Source organism: Lacerta agilis, chromosome 4 (assembly GCF_009819535.1).
Source record: "Lacerta agilis isolate rLacAgi1 chromosome 4, rLacAgi1.pri, whole genome shotgun sequence".
Lineage (NCBI taxonomy): Eukaryota > Metazoa > Chordata > Lepidosauria > Squamata > Lacertidae > Lacerta > Lacerta agilis.
The window spans coordinates 73,012,625-73,029,642 of record NC_046315.1 but is presented as its reverse complement, the minus strand read 5'-3'; the positions used below and the strand labels follow the sequence as shown (position 1 = coordinate 73,029,642).

Genomic DNA, 17,018 nt, shown 5'->3' with positions numbered 1-17,018 from the left:
TCTACTGGCAATCCATGCTGCTTTATGCACACTTAAGGGTTCAGATTTGAGCAGTACTGAGGAAGAGATATGGGCTGCTCCTATATTTTGAGTATGAAACTTTATCTTAAGTGTTCCGTTTAGTGCCAAAAATTATCCAGGAAAATTAACACAAAGGAAAATGTTTGTGCCACTGAAAAGAGATACGGGTTAAAACAGAACTGCCTTCTCTTGCGTTTATGGTTTTAACAATGGAAAGGCAGAATATAAATAAAATGGCGTATGCATGCATTCAAATTTGAGCTTCGGTATTGCTTTACAGAAGAAGAAACCACATACAAGAAAGGAAGAGTAACGCTTGTGCCAAAGAAAACAGAAGCACACCAGCATGCAGTCCTTTTTATTGATCTACCACCTGGCTGCATGACCCAGGGAAACCACCCTGCGCTAGCCCTGTGAAGTGGATGAAGAAAACACATGCTGTATTTTAATATCCATCGCAATTTGCAGATTTGCAGACAATGATGGGAGCAGCCCTTGGCCATATGTTTTGACTATACTTCAGCCATTTGGAAAACGTTCTTCTCCACTGGTAATCAGGCTGCGGTCTACTCCCAGAGGTCTAATTTTGCATTACAAGTGAAGCATCAGATCCCAACACTTGGTATTGCTTCTAATGCACATAGCCTATGTTAAAATGATTATCTAACAGTTGGCTTAAGTTTGCTTTAATATTTTTTTTTAAAAAATGATTAACATTCAAGAACTGCTTTAACCCTGTGTCCCATGTCACAGGGTTAAAGCCATGTACTTGACTGCCAATTCACTGGAAATTAATGCAGAAATTAAATCTCGCCATTTTTGATAAGAACAAAAATGCTTATAATTTCCTTACCCTAAGAATTTCTCTGGAGATGTAGGCTATCCAGTCCTCCTTCAAAGTATTTCCTTTCGTATTCTTCACAAGGTCTGTAATAGAGCCTGCACCACAAAACTCCATGACAAGCTACAAAAGACAGAATGAGAGAGAGAGAGAGAGAGAGAGAGAGAGAGAGTGTGTCAGTCAATATATGATAGAAATATCAGTGATTCAGCTGCACTACAACAAAGCTTACTGGACGATTAAGGAAGGCAAACAATCATATCAGCCAAAGTGGGTCTTAATCTATATTCCTTTACCATCAATACATTCATTTATTAGCTTCCAGAGAACAAAGATGTTCACATTACTTAATGTATGGGCATGTATACAGTAGTAAAATAGGCTACCTACCTGTAACTAGATTGTTTGGATATTGAAAAGTTCTGCCTCAATGAGCAAGGGGGGGGGGGGAACAGATCCTAGCGCGCACACACGCTCTCTCTCTCTCTCTTTTGCCTTGTGTTTCTAGAATGCCAAGACCCATTGTGTTCTAAAATTTGAGAGCGAGGACACCAATTGACATTAGAAGTCTAATCAGTCTCCACCAGGACTAGGGCACCTGTGGCTTCCCAGGTGTCAAATGACTGTCACTCCTATTATTTGTAACTACTGGCCATGGGTCAGCTAGGGCTGATGGGAGTTGGGAGTTCAACAAAATCTGGAAGGCCACAAGTTCTCCAACTTGGCTCAATACCACTAGGCTGCAATCCTATTCCCATTTACCTGCGTGTGTAAGCAAGGCCCACTGAACTTAGTGAGACTTGTGGATAACATGAAAGGTTTATTTGCAGGAAAAAAAAATGCTCACATTACTCTCGTTGGAATTTTTTTTTTTTTTTGCTGGAGTTACTGGGTGTGCTTCCTGACTGGAAGGAGGCAAACCTAGAAAAGCATCTCATTCAGAGATGCAACGGGCAGCCTCTTAAGGGAGAGATGGAAGAGCCAGTTGATGCTGATCATCCCAAGCACAGGCTAACTTGCTTAGCCCAGCTCAACCTGTCATACAAACACGATAAACCTAGCAGATCTATTTTACTTTAAACTAGTTAAAATCCTGGAACAGTAAATGGTTCTTTTATGTGAATTTATGCAAACTCTTCACATTTCTACCAAGCGTTAAAGAGGGAGCATTTAAGGAAACAAAATTATACACGATTTTAAAAGATTAAATTCTCTTGAGTTTTCCTGCTCTGCTAGTGAGCGTAGCATTAAGCATTCGGGGTATTTTTTGCTAGGAATCGAGCATTTAGTTGCAATTCACATTCCCATTTCCTTGTGAACATGCTTACCCATAGTTGGTCGTCATGTCCTGGAGGACTTTTCTTAATAAAAGCACCGTAGTAAGTTGCAATATTTCTATGATGGGAATATTTCTTCAGCATGTTTATCTCCAGCTTGATTTCTTCTTCTTCATCCTTTTTATGGGGGAAATAGATAGATATATGTATATATGAATGCATCTACTGCAGTATTTGTGGCATACACCCCCCCCCCCAATATATCTCCCCCATTAACCTCAGAGCAGCAGCACAAAATTATCCCATCCTGTTGAAATCATGGGTGGGTTGAGCGTGTGGCAGAGGAAAACAACTAACAGGTTCAGCCCAATGTATTAAAAACCGCATCAAGTATTAGTAGTGGAATTCGCTGCCTGTTCCACCCGCCCGCCCTTTTGTATAGGCTTTCAAAGATCTGATCAAGTGTGCTAATATTAGATCGTTTGACCTGTGTTTAGTTTTGCTTTCAAATAATCTTGGCTTGTTGTTACATACAAACTGGGGGATCCTGACTTACAATACACAATGGCTAAGCAAGCCAACTTCAAACCAACTAAATACAATTCTGTATCTGTAAACTCTCGTGGTGATTTTAATGCAGATGGAATCAATTGTCGCTTTAAAGCCATTACTGTTGGGCCTGAAATGCTGTCCTGCACACACATCCTCTGTATTCATGACATGATTCCAGCTTTAATTTTTTGACAGCCCATCTTATTACTGAGAACTACAGCAGCAAGTTACATTTTCCGTGTTACAAATGATCCTACTGTGTACGTTTCAGTTTTGCACTACAAAAGGAAAATTACAACCAAGAACAAATCCCCACACATTTACAAAATTCATGCCCTGGCTGCTAAGAGAGTCACAGCATGATAGCAACGTTGTATGCATAGGACAACAGAACTTGCCCAAACACATGCGCAAACCACACAGTTGCCTCGAGATATGATCTACAGCAGTGACATCTGGTGGTTACTGTACATCACTGACTTGTACTAGCAGTTTTCAAAAATGCAAGTACATTGCAATTCATTAACCGCAATCTGCTCCCCTGCCCATCTTTCCCCTCTCCCTCATACAGTGGTACCTCAGGTTACATAAGCTTCAGGTTACATACTCCGCTAACCCAGAAATAACGCTTCAGGTTAAGAACTTTCCTTCAGGATAAGAACAGAAATTGTGTTCCGGCAACGCAGCGGCAGCGGGAGGCTCCATTAGCTAAAGTGGTACCTCAGGTTAAGAACTGTTTCAGGTTAAGAACGGACCTCCATATCAAATTAAGTTCTTAACCCGAGGTACCACTGCATAAGAGTACATGTTCCCTCACCAATTATTATACATTTCTATTTGTCTCTTGGATCTCTCGTAAGAGCTTAGTGAGGTGACTAATGAATGATGAACCCAAAAATACCAATCTGACTAAAAACAGCAACATGCAAGAACGATGGGAAAACAGAAATAAATTTCTCAAACAAGGTAAGTATGATGTTCAAATTATTTAGGAAAGCATCAGCACCAAACCATAAAACGTTTTCAATGGTGCAATAAAAGAATGGGCATCTGATTGGCTCCTCGAATTAGAATTTATTCTCATTCCTACATAATTTTTTTTAACCTATTTTTTTTACATTGACTTCCTAGCATGAGCAGCATGATGATAAAAACAGTACTCTTGATTGGCAGTGTAAGCTTTTTTGTTTACAGGCATTTCATTATGTACAGTGACACACAAGACTAGACCACGTTCGTCTGATCCAGCAAATAACGTCTCACAGCTCATACGCAAATCCAGTGAGGCACTGAACCCATGTTTTCAGTACAGCTGCATCATAAGTGCAGATGTCTCAAGTAGAAGAAGCCTGTCAGTGAACTTCTCACATGGCAGCTGTAGCATGAGAAAAGCAGAGACCAAAGAAACTAAGGGTAGGGTCTACAACACGATATGAGTAGTGCTGGTTACTGTATGATCATTCCAGTTTCCAAGCAGAGCACTTGGAAGTCTTGGAAGAGAGATTCCAGATTTGGACCAATGGTAACATCTGCAAGGCCCTCTTATTTGCTCTTTGGACCAGAAAACGTTTGAAAGGTCTCTTATACCCCCCTTTCTCTTTTACAGCAGAAAACAAGCCCATTATTTGCCTAGAAGAGGTTTCCTCAGAGACCTGTGTCTGCTGGTCTGAGTTTCTTGGATGAAAGACAGGGTGCATATGAAGCAAAGCCAAAATAAATAATGGGAGCAAGGTGCCATGGAATTATCACAAGAGTTAATTCAAAGTTGTTGCTTTTTAAGCCTCTGTGGGACACCTTTAACAGATGACAAAATCTGGTGCCAGGAGAACCTCCATTGGGAAGGCATTGCATGATTAGGATACAACAGTCGGGGTCTTATTGGGGTACGCTACTTCTGATGGAATAGCAGTTCTATAATGTCACTCGGTGCTGATCTTAAAGCATAGGGTAAAGCTAATATGGGAGGAGAGTAGTTGGATGTTGCAGTAAAATATGTCTAGAGGAAATCTCTAGGCAAAAGAGAACCAGGGAGTGTACACAGCCACAGTCCGAACCAGTACAGTATGATGCCATAATTTATTACTGAAAACCATCTACAATGCTGGAAATATACAACCCATAATAAATACAGTGCTAAAATATTAAATAATAGAAAGAACACATAAATTGGAAATAAAAAACCTTTCTTGCCCAATAAAGAAATTTATAAAGCAGCAGCATGCATCAGAAACTTTTTTAATGAGGGTGGAAATCTGCTTCTTTTTTTGCTAAAAACTTTGCATTTCTTTAAAAAAATGTGTAATTCAATAAAATTAATGGGGAACATAATGAATAGATACTAATAAAATCAGTATGTTAACAGTTCATTGCTTTTTATCTTACCATTTAAACAATACAGGGATTTATATTTAATATAAACCCCATTGTATGCATTATCGATTCCCCCTCTGAAATATTTTAATTCATACACTTTGAGCTATTTCATAGCATGCAAATTCAATGCCATGTACTTTTACCATTTTGTTTGCTAAATATTTGCAGCTTGCATGTAAATTAGATACCAATAAGTTTAGGGAATCAGGTTTGCTTTTGGGGTTAGGGTTTTTTTGTTGTTTTTTTTAGAATCTATTGCACAATTCATAGATTTACAAACTTCATATTGCAATGGGGGTCGGGGGAGTAAACTGGCCACCAGCTCTGGCTTAATCACCTTTCATAATACATTTCCTTAAGTGGCATAAAAACAAGTTGCTCCTTATTTAGTGGTTTATAAAGGATACTATATTATTCACCATTGATAGGCCCTCTCTCTGGGGCGTACAGGCCAGCCAGGGCGTGATACTGCCGTTTGCAAAGAAAATTAACTCTGTATCACAGGGAAAGGACAATAAAATGAGAATAAAGATAAAAGGGAAACTTCAAACAATAGGCAGTTAGTTATTTTATGGGACTATAACCAGTGCCTGAAGCAAGGGTTAGCAGAACTGCGCAAGCACATGCTGGAACTATTTCCATGTATCAGAGCCAAAACACTTGCACAATACTCGTTTGTTGTCACTGATAATGCAACCACCTGCTGCGATTTTCCTAACGGTGGCGGCTTCCCCTCCCTCTTTTGTTTCACTTCTCTTACTTTGCCTCCAGTTCTTTACCTCTTAACAGCGCAACCTTTGATACAGAAGGGTGAAACGAAAATAAGTCTCTCATATAAACAAAGTAAGTGCACAGTTGGATCTGTGAAAATATGTCCCCGTCCCCCCAAAAAGGAAAACAATGCCTTCTCACAAACTTCTAAAGTTATCACATAGGATTTACCGTGATAGTGCAGAAGGCCCTATGCTGATTTCAGTCATCAATAGCCAGATGGGAAACAACCCCATTTAGAAGAAGAAGAAGAGTTTGGATTTGATATCCCGCTTTTCACTACCCGAAGGAGTCTCAAAGCGGCTAACATTCTCCTTTCCCTTCCTCCCCCACAACAAACACTCTGTGAGGTGAGTGGGGCTGAGAGACTTCAAAGAAGTGTGACTAGCCCAAGGTCACCCAGCAGCTGCATGTGGAGGAGCAGAGACGCGAACCCGGTTCCCCAGATAACGAGTCTACCGCTCTTAACCACTACACCACACTGGCTCTGGCTCCTTAGTTAAGGAATTACCCTGAATATCTAGAACAGGGGTAGGGCAACCCATGGGGGTCATTTAACTGGCCCATGAACCGCCCCCGAACCGAGCCGCCCACTCAACAAGCCCCTGCGTGCTGCGCTAAACCAGCACAGCGTGGTGCGGGGACTTGCTTCCGCAGTGCCAGAAATCGGGTCTGTGCATGCTCAGATGCCTAAAATCACATCTGCACAGAAGCCGAAGCCAGAAATCGTGTCTGCACAGACACAGGCGTAGGCGTAGGTGCTGGAAATAGCGGCCACACACGCGATCCAGCCCACAGAGGGATCTCCGCTTGAGTGAACCGGCCCAGGCGAGGTAAACCTTGCCGACCCTAATCTACATCTATGACAACATGGACATTCACACTGTGACAAATGAGATGAATCCTCAACAGCCCTCATTACAGAGCCTAGTGCTAAATAACCTAATTTGGCTGTTATCAACCAGAGTTGGTTTTAGATCCCAAAACAAGAGGGCGGTAGACAACTTATTGATACTGCTAGTTCAACACAATGGGAGTTTGATCAAACACAGCCCTATGGATCGACGTCCCTATGGAAAAGTGGCAAATTACTAAAGGCGTTCAAAGCTCCACTCCAAACGCTTATGGCTTCTTTGGAAAGGGGCCGATTTCTGGAATTGCCGTCAACTGTGGGGACATATTACTTTCAGTAATGAAGTGGCTGCTGTACGTACATTTATTGTGCCAGTTAGCAGTATTTGAGAAAGACCCTCATTCATGCATGGTTTGTTTTCGTTCCCTCTCTCTCTCTCTCTCATATTCTGTATTCCCTAAATGCATACAGGAGTGTTGTGTTCCCTTTAGTTGCTTGGGAATGCTATGGAAGTGTTCTTCCTATCAAGTCTTTCTTTCTTTCTTTCTTTCTTTCTTTCTTTCTTTCTTTCTTTCATCTAAAAGCTTTGCTCAGACTCTAGGCAACAACAAAAAATACACACAATGTCTCCACTAGCACAATGGCTTCTGTCAAAAAAGAAAACGGGAGGAAATGCAGCAGACAGAGGGATAAATTCCAAGCTCTTTTTAACTAGAGAGAACAAGGAGTGAACTAGGGACCTTATGCATGCAAAGCATGTGATCTACTGCTAAGCTATGACTCCTCTCCCTGTTCTCCCAAAAGTTCTAATTTATTCAGATAATCAACTGTTTCCATGCTGCTGTATATACTAGATCAGGCATAGGCAAACTCGGCTCTCCAGATGTTTTGGGACTACAACTCCCATCATCCCTGACTACTGGTCCTATTAGCTAGGGATGGTGGAAATTGTAGTCCCAAAACATCTGGAGGGCCGAGTTTGCCTATGCCTGTACTAGACACAAGTGAAAGAAAACACTATCTCCACAAAATGAATAACGTGAGAAAGGCATTTAGATACAGCAGTCTAGTGCTAGTGTTGTGGAGGTCCCATGCATCACAGATCTGCCAGGCCTGGGTGCTGGGGTGCTACTCCAAACAGGCCAGCAGAAGGACTTCCACAACAATTCTCTATGCACTGACTATAAAACCTTTGCTTTAATTTGACCAAAATTGTGAACACTGATCCACCATTTTCTCTCCAATACCTAAAGTCCCTTGTTGTTTGTGAACATTCAGTGTTAGAAACTGGGATAGAACAGCTATGGCTCCCAGAACCTAGGTTGCAGGCGCCAAAACAGAATGGCTAGTTGCCCCCCCCCTTTTTTTTGCTAAACTTAATTTCTGTACTGCTTTCTGAACACACTCAAAGGCTGTTACTTTTACAAACACCATTGCTTGAAGCACTTCAGCTACCCTACTGGGCTAAGGAAATAGCTCCAACAACTTAGCAGTTCTTAATAAATGGCAGTCATTCAATTGTACCAGCTTCATAGACAGGCAGATGATATCCCTGCATTGGCAGGGGGTTGGACTAGATGACTCTTGGGGTCCCTTTCCAACTCTATGATTTTATGACTAGCCAAATGTATTCAAATTACAATGAAAGCTGGGATTAGAGAACTCCAGTTTTCATATTTGAGATTTTATAAAATAAATATGAAAACTGGAATTATCTCAAATATATGAAACCCTTTCCTGCAACCTACATCTGTATGTTCATTATTTTACACTAATTTCCTCTGGTGTTCTGGACTAGTAGAGGGTCGTAACTCTATTAGTAAAATAAGCTTGGCATAACTCTTGAGAACACAAAGGTACCCTGTGAATTTACAGAGATACATGTAAATATATATATTAATCAATTGAGATGTAACAACCTGTACAATGTGCATGAAATGGATATCATCCATAGCCAAGAGCCACATGCATGCAATTCTTCGAAAAAGTCTCCATTTGCCACTCAAGAATAGTGAAACCAGCTGAGCATAAATCCAGAAGGCATAATCTTCAAAATTATCAGTGTATAAAAAAATTAATATAATTCTCAATTTGACATGGAAGACTTTAGTAAAAATGCATCCGGTTACTGCTTTTGGAAGATGTACATGTTGTTACAACCTGATTAATATATTGACATTTATTCAGAATGTCAACTTGTATTATCTATAGAGACCTACTTACTGGCTATTGTGGCTATGATACGTTCTGTTGTATGTTTTATGTATGGGTAGATTTATAAACACACCACAAACAGGAAACATATACTCTTGTTTTGTTTTTGATAGCTATAACAGAAACATATACTCTTGTTTTGTTTTTGATAGCTATAACAGAGTACAAAACCACTTCCACAGAGTTGCCAGGGTTATATCCTTAGACCAGATGTTTACAGCAGCACAGCTGCCAGCCATACACTGAAACCTTGCAGCTAAAATGGGAAGGTAATCAACAATGAACAGAGTCACAAGGTGGTCATGTCTGTCTGTCGCACACATGACATCATACAGGCTGGACACTGCTGACAATCAACAGCCATCTTCAGTTACCATACCTGCTTAAGAACAGCAGACAAAAGAGGCATTTATTAATCAGACACACACAAAAAATCCCATTCACACCCAAAGGCCATTTCATCACAGATATACTCACAGACCAAACCAGATAAGAACTGAACATTTACATCCCACTAATTTCCAAGGGAGGAACTTGCTCTACCAAAGTCAATCAGACCTTAAGAATATTTTTCAGGAGATATTATCAGATCAGTGCTGAGCACATCAACTCCAACAGGAAACTATAGTGCTTCCAACAAAGTGATGCACCTAATACCTGGCATGTCTATGGAAAGGAGAAGGAAATAGCAGGAAGCTTGCAGAGGCAGCCATATCAGGACTGCAACAGAAATGGTTGCGTTTGTTTTTGTTTAAGTGATGGGTGGTGGAGCAACAGCAATCTTACTTTGGTGGCAGGGGCAGAAGCAACAAATTTTGGAGCAGCAACAGTAGGGGTAATTTTGGCAGCAGTTGACAATGACAGCTGGCAAGCTGGGTGTGGGTGGCGCTGTGGTCTAAACCACTGAGCCTCTTGGGCTTGCCGATCAGAAGGTTGGCGGTTCGAATCCCCGCGACAGGGTGAGCTCCCGTTGCTCTGTCCCAGCTCCTGCCAACCTAGCAGTTTGAAAGCACACCAGTGCAAGTAGATAAATAGGTACCACTGAGGCGGGAAGGTAAACGTCGTTTCCGTGCGCTCTGGTTTCCGTCACAGTGTTACATTGCGCCAGACACAGTTTATTCATGCTGGCCAAATGACCCGGAAAGCTGTCTGTGGATAAACACTGGCTCCCTCGGTCTGAAAGTGAGATGAGCGCCACAACCCCATGGTCGCATCCTTTACCTTTTTTTTTTTTACAGAAAAAGGGAAAGGACTGCGCACACCCCATGAATTGCCTGCCAGTGGGACAGAAAATAGAAGTTGCATGCAGGAGGTCTCAGGTTCAATCCCTGACTATCTCCAGGTAGGGCGAGAAGCCAAACCCATCTGAAATCCTGGATGGCGGCTACCAGTCCGTTTTGCCAATACTTAGCTAGATGAACTTATGGTTTGACTATGTATGTATAAGAACCTATGTCCCTTTCATTACTGCTAGACTCCAAACAAGGATAAGATACCACAGTTTCAAGAGCATTGTGTATTACGCACTTGGGGTGGGGGATTATGCCTGATTCAAACTCTGGTTATTGCAAACTATGAAGACAGAATAATTTGTGTAGAGTGGAAAGGATGGAAACAGTGAGCACATTCAAGCCCACTGCATATTCCTGATGGCCCAACTAGCATATGTCCATGAATGCCTTAAAATAGGCTGCAGAATCGATTTATCTGAAGCTGCAGCATAAATACGGAGAAGTGTTCTATTTTAATCCTCTCTCCCAAAATAAAATGTCTCAAATTCAAATTTTAATTCATAATGTAGAAGCGTGCATTAAGCAAGATCTTTTCTACAGCAGACATGTAATGTGTTTCCTACAAAATATTTTGTTTCCTTCTGTTTGGCAGATATGATAGATCAAGCTAAATTGTGGCCAAGCAGCTTAATGCTGAAGACTGCACCCAGGAAGGCAGATAGATAGCATCACAGCTAGAAACGAAAAATGATCATTTATAGACCAGCTGCCTCTTCATTGCCATTTAAACAAAAATGCATGAACAAAATTTGTCAGGGTGTGTCTCCAAAGGGTGGTTGATCTATGGATTTCAATCTTCAGGACTGTTCTATAACTGGAATCGGAAAACAGTGGCCCATTTTCTCTGCAGGAAGTGATGCATAACGTTCATATTAGAAAATGAAGCATGCATGAAATATATTGAATTTAAATTATTCTACACAGAAATATGATTTTTTCCCCTGTCAGCAAGACAGTTTCCAGCAGCCAGTGAATCTTCTTGCAAGAATGCTTCAATTGCACATAAGTAGGCCTACACATCAGAATAATCCAAACACGAGATGTAAAAATAGAATCCCCTCTATGTATTCATAATCAGTATTTTGCAAAGTGTTTACAGAAAAATCCCTAAAGGATCTCATGAGAAGACAGTTCATAAGTTGAAAGCAGGAGTGACACAAGTATGATAAAATTCAGCCCCATCCATATTTGCCCAACAGGTCAGAATCTTTGCCTACTTGCACATCTATAGTTTTAAACTCAGCCTGAGTCCTCAAACGTTACTAGCCAGCGAGGTTTTTTTTAACTAACCTGTCAATAGGCTCATAGCCTGTGTTTCTGTGAAGGCTGTAGAGGAAGGCAAGTCCTTTATTAGGCAAGCCAGCACGGAAACACAGGATATTCATTGGGGTGTTTGTTTTTTAAACACCTTTGACTGAATAGACTGATGAAGGGCAGATATAGCTGAGGGATAAGATCTCCTTATTGCACAGCCAGCATGGAGACCAAATAGACTGGTGAGAGGAAATTAGGTGATCTGTCCCTCATCTGCTAACCCAGTTCACTCTCCTGTATGGACTGTTTGGTCACCTGTGGCACCAGGCAAGTTGTTAATTACAAGGCAGGTTTAAACTATACTTCCAATATTAGGAAGGAGTGGAGAATGACTCTAGTGGCTGCTTGGAGCAAGCATTCAAAACTCCCATTGTTTTAGGCGTGGTTTGCAACAGACAATTTCATTAATACAAGCAGTTTCTGAGCTCTGGGTGCAGTACTGCACCTAAGATTTCAGATTAAAACTGCCACTGCTGGAAGGAAAGACCTTTTTCTGCCTCCCCACTTCCAGTCAGAAGAAGAAGAAGAGTTTGGATTTGATATCCCGCTTTTCACTACCCGAAGGAGTCTCAAAGCGGCTAACATTCTCCTTCCCCTTCCTCCCCCACAACAAACACTCTGTGAGGTGAGTGGGGCTGAGAGACTTCAGAGAAGTGTGACTAGCCCAAGGTCACCCAGCAGCTGCATGTGGAGGAGCGGAGACGCGGGTTCCCCAGATAACGAGTCTACCGCTCTTAACCACTACACCACACTGGCTCTCTCTGAGGACTGGAGAAGGGACCCTCACAAGAATATTAGGTAGGTCGGGCAGGGGAAATATGGCTTTGTTTTTTGCAGTCTTCAGATGAGGACTAGACCATGTGAAAAATGAACATAAGATTTTTAGCTGCATTTCATTCATTTTCAGCTTTGTATTCTTGTTATTAAAAAGTGCACCTAGACACACCATTGCAGCACCCATAACCTAGGTTTAAGGTGCCATTTAGCTCCTAGCTTTCATAGCGGGTGGCGCTGTGGTCTAAACTACGGGGAGCCTAGGGCTTGCCGATCGGAAGGTCGGCAGTTCAAATCCCCGCGATGGGGTGAGCTCCCTTTGCTTGGTCCCTGCCTCCTGCCCACCTAGCAGTTCGAAAGCAAATCAAAGTGCAAGTAGATAAATAGGTACCGCTCCAGTGGGAAGGTAAACGGCGTTTCCGTGCGCTGCTCTGGTTCGCTAGAAGTGGCTTAAGTCATGCTGGCCACATGACCCAGAAGCTGTCTGCGGACAAACACCGGCTCCTCGACCTATAGAGCGAGATGAGCACTGCAACCCCAGAGTCATCTACGACTGGACCTAACGGTCAGGGGTACCTTTACCTTTACCTTTTTCATATCTCAGTTTCTAACACTGCCTGGAGCCTGTGTTATGTAGCACCTCACAGTCCAGTTAATAAAAAATCACATCATTTAACTGATCACACCTATCAGCTGATCACCCATTCCCACCACTCTTCTGAGTAATACCCCTCCCCACTCCCTCACTATATTTAAGGGTCTGGTGACTTCCGTTTCAGTGTATCTGAAGAAGTGTGCATGCACACGAAAGCTCATACCAAGAACAAACTTAGTTGGTCTCTAAGGTGCTACTGGAAGGATTTTTTTATTTGATTTTGTTTTGATCATTTATATAGTATACTGTATGAGCTTCTGGTGTGGGTTAGATGGGAAGGATGGTTTGAGGCAGATACCACTCCAACTTGCCCAAGGCTGAATTAACAACTGAGGTGGCTTCACAGCTCACCCATTCAATAATTATACCCTACTGCTCTCAAGCCGGAGTCATGAGAGTATCAGGGGACCATAGTCCAGCAATAGATCAGGGTTTTTTATTTTTTTAAAAAAAATACATTTGTATTCCTCCCTTCCTCCAAAAAGCTAAATGGCATACACCCAATGCCTTTATTATATTCACAAAGCATCCTGAGAGCTGAGAGAGATGAAAGAGGGTAACTGGCTGAAGATCACCCAGGGAGATTCAAGGCTGCTCCTTCTAGATGGGTCACATTACCAGCCGGCAAAGGATGCTTTGGGGGAGGAAGGAAGTTGAGCACATTTGTGTACTCTTTTGGGTATGAGGAAATTAGGTCAAAGGAAGAATGATTTCCTGAGATATGAGAAAGTGGTGACTAAGGATATGACGTGCTCCCACTAACTCATCACCTTGCATTATAAGAAGAGAGAGCACTTCACAACAGGATTTATTTATTTTTTGGACTATCTAAAACTCCTCTGTGCACACACACACACACACACACACTCACACACTAAAATAAAGCTTATACCCAAAATCCAGAAACTGAAGTAAATATATTCTTAAAGAAGGCTAATTCAGAGAATGATACAACACTAATTCTAGGACCACAGACTAAAGGAAATAATTCTCAGGGGGAGGTGAGGGCTTAAATATCTAAAAGTAGCTTCTTTGTGCTTCCTGTGCATAGGTTCCCATAGCTACAGCTTCTACATAAAAGGAAAGCATTGGGCTTGTTTCTTTTAGGGGAGGAAAGAATCTACCTCTTGCCATTTCAGCTACAATGCTCCAAAGACATCTTGGCTTAAATTGAATGCTACTGTTGGTGCAAGGGCGAAGGGAGTAAACAACAGTTTAAATCTGGAAGTCAATGGGAATTTCTCCCTCTAGTGAAACATAAAAATATACAGAGAACATGTAGAGTTACCATGGAGGAAGGAGAGAATCACTCCCAATAATGTGAAAGCGTTAACCCTTTTGCCGTTAAAAAAGAAAATACCACAACCTCCCCTACTCAGAAAACAAGCGAACAAAAAAAAACAACCATTAAGTTTTGAGAAAAAAACACAAAAGGGTGACTAGGACATTATACATATTATTCAATTTCCCATGCCTGAATCATTGCCTGAAAAGGCAAGTGCTGTCGCCTTTAAATAAACAAAAAGTTGACTGAATTTCAGGGAAATGAAGTTTTTTTGCTTATTCAAAGCAGTAGGAATATTTCCCTCCCTCCTTATCTTTCAAAAAAGCTACAGTTAAAGCATCTTCCTGCAGCTTCATTTAAGGCTTAGTTTTTACCTATGGGGACAAAGGACTCTTATAAACTCTTATGTGTGCACGAGTGTGTGTTTGGGACGGGGAGTTGTGCAAATACGTTTCCAGTGCTGCCTTACAAAGAGTAACTCTGTACGGCTACTGCTGTGACCTACAGTTGCTCATTAAAGGCTCAGTGCTGCCCTGATTCAACATTCCTTGGAACTTGACAGAAAACTCTCAAAGGCTCATTTTCATCCATAAGGAAGTTCAGAACAGACTGCAGCAGCTGAGAGAGATTAATGGGTTTCAGCTGAGGTTAGAGCCCAGGGAGTTCTCTTTTCCCTCTTCACTTCCTAAGTCTGAGAAGGCTCACCCATTCAGTGGCAACCACAATATTATGCATTCTTAAGGCGTAGCAGTGTTCGCCTTCATCAGCAAAAACCTGTGAAGTGAAATGCCATGGCAACTTCCATACTAACTTCTTTATTATTACGTCATGCGCTTTTGTTTGCCACAGCCTTCCTCGGCTGATTCGCTTAGCACTGTTGCCTATAAAAGCTTAAGACTTCAATAAGCCACGCTTTGAAAGGTTTCTATCTCCCCCCCCCCCCATGTAGTTAAGAGAAGTGGTCCATACACTACAAGAGGAAAGCCAGTTTTAAAAGTTTTACTGGAAAGGAATGAGGCTTTAGCTGAAGAGCCAGGAAAAGTATTAGCAGATTTTAGTGATGGTAGAAAGTAGATTCCTTTCACACCTTTGCCTCCAGACTAAGTAACTTTTGAAAAACATTAATAATTACTTGAGGCAGGCATAGCTGTGTACAGTTGTACCTCCGCTTACGTAAACTTTGGGATATGTAAACTTTGGGATATATCCGGGTTTTTGCTGCACATGCATGCACAGAAGCACTCTACCGCTGCGCACGCATGTGCAGAAGTGGTCCCTCCGGTTGTGGAAACCTCGAGATCCGACCGGAGGTCCGGAATGGATCCCGTCTGCAACCGGAGGTAGCACTGTATACAAATCTAAAGAAAGTTTGCTGTTGATAGCCAGTGACTCCACAGTACACAATTAAGCGAGTCTTAAGAGTCAGCTCACAATTCATTCACCACAAGCAAAACTGTTCACATAGCTGAGACAGACGGACCACACACACAGTGTTCACATGGCACACTAAACCATAGCTGCCTGCCAAGAACATGCAAGATGGCTCCTACTTCACTCCTAGCACAAGTGGCAGCACAAACCATGACCCCTGGCTTAGCATAGCACTATGTCCATAACAGAGAATGTGGTTTGGTTTGCTCCAAGCAGCAAACCATGATACGTTGTAAACTTTTAACCACTATTTGTTGTGATGTGGAAACTGGGCCACCGTACTCAATTCCATCATATCTTGTACACAACCTTGTACACAGAAGCCTCTTTCACTCACTCCCATGACCCACTCACTGCACATTAATGCAAACAGAATACATAGCGCTGGCATGTCAATCAACACTTTAGTCACAACCAAGTTTCACGGACAGCTCAGATAGCAGAGCATGAAACTCTTTAATATCTCAGAGTTGCTGGCTTAAGCCCCACATTGGGCAACAGAGTCTTGGATTGCAGGGGGTTGGACTAGATGACTCTCATGGTCCCTTCCAACTCTACAAGTCTATGATTCCATTTGGCAATTTCTGGGCTTTTGTCAGGAATACTAATTCCATGCATGGGCCTAGCAGTGCTTTCAATGGTTGAAGAGGGCTTCCGTTGACATAATCGGGGATTGTGCCCTGAAAATCCAAACTCTCAACCTTCAATAAGAGACAATATATAACCCTCCACTGTTGTAAAAATAAACTTGAAAAAGCTAAATATTGCATACACTGAAGTACAAGGTGAGCCTATGAAAATTTTCTACAGTCAGTGCTGAAGGTATTTTTTCATCTTCTCCCGCTCCACAGACTTCAGTGTCAAATCCCTGCAGCAAATGTCTGCAGCAGAATCGTGTTCCTCCAACCTTTCATAATTTTGTGGCCAGAAACAAGCACTCACAGGTGGTATTTAAATAAGTTATTAGCAGTTTAATTCGGCTTGTCATTTACCTCCCAACAAATCCAAGTCTGATTGATTTACTAGAGTAGATAAAAATACACTTTGCATACACTAGAGATTTAGACATGGATAAGACTACTGTTCTCAACTTATGCAAGAACAGCAGCCTGCATCAAAAAAACATTATTAACGTAATCCATTTGGATTGTTCAGCCCAAATAAGTTATGCTGAACAGACAACCACAAAACTCACAACAAAATTAAATGAGTGCCACAACATGGGAACATTTGGAGAAAACCCAAACCATGATCCTTCAACAAGCAAGAAGTCTTCATTATCTATACTGAAATGAAGGAGGCATAATATATTGATTTTCATGCAGCATCAAACCAAGCACTGACAACCAAGATTAAGCAATATTG

General features: G+C 41.7%; 1 protein-coding gene across 8 annotated transcripts in view; it reads right to left on the bottom strand.

The window, feature by feature from the left end:
- The window catches only part of MAP4K4 (mitogen-activated protein kinase kinase kinase kinase 4), a 132,319-nt gene that overhangs the window by 48,466 nt on the left and 66,835 nt on the right, over nt 1-17,018 (bottom strand). For all 8 annotated transcript variants that reach the window (XM_033147617.1, XM_033147618.1, XM_033147616.1 and 5 more), the window contains exons 4-5: nt 2,191-2,316; nt 875-985 (exon numbers count right to left, since the gene is read on the bottom strand). In XM_033147617.1, coding sequence (XP_033003508.1) covers nt 875-985; nt 2,191-2,316 — 237 coding nt within the window. The remainder of the gene's footprint in view (nt 1-874; nt 986-2,190; nt 2,317-17,018) is intronic.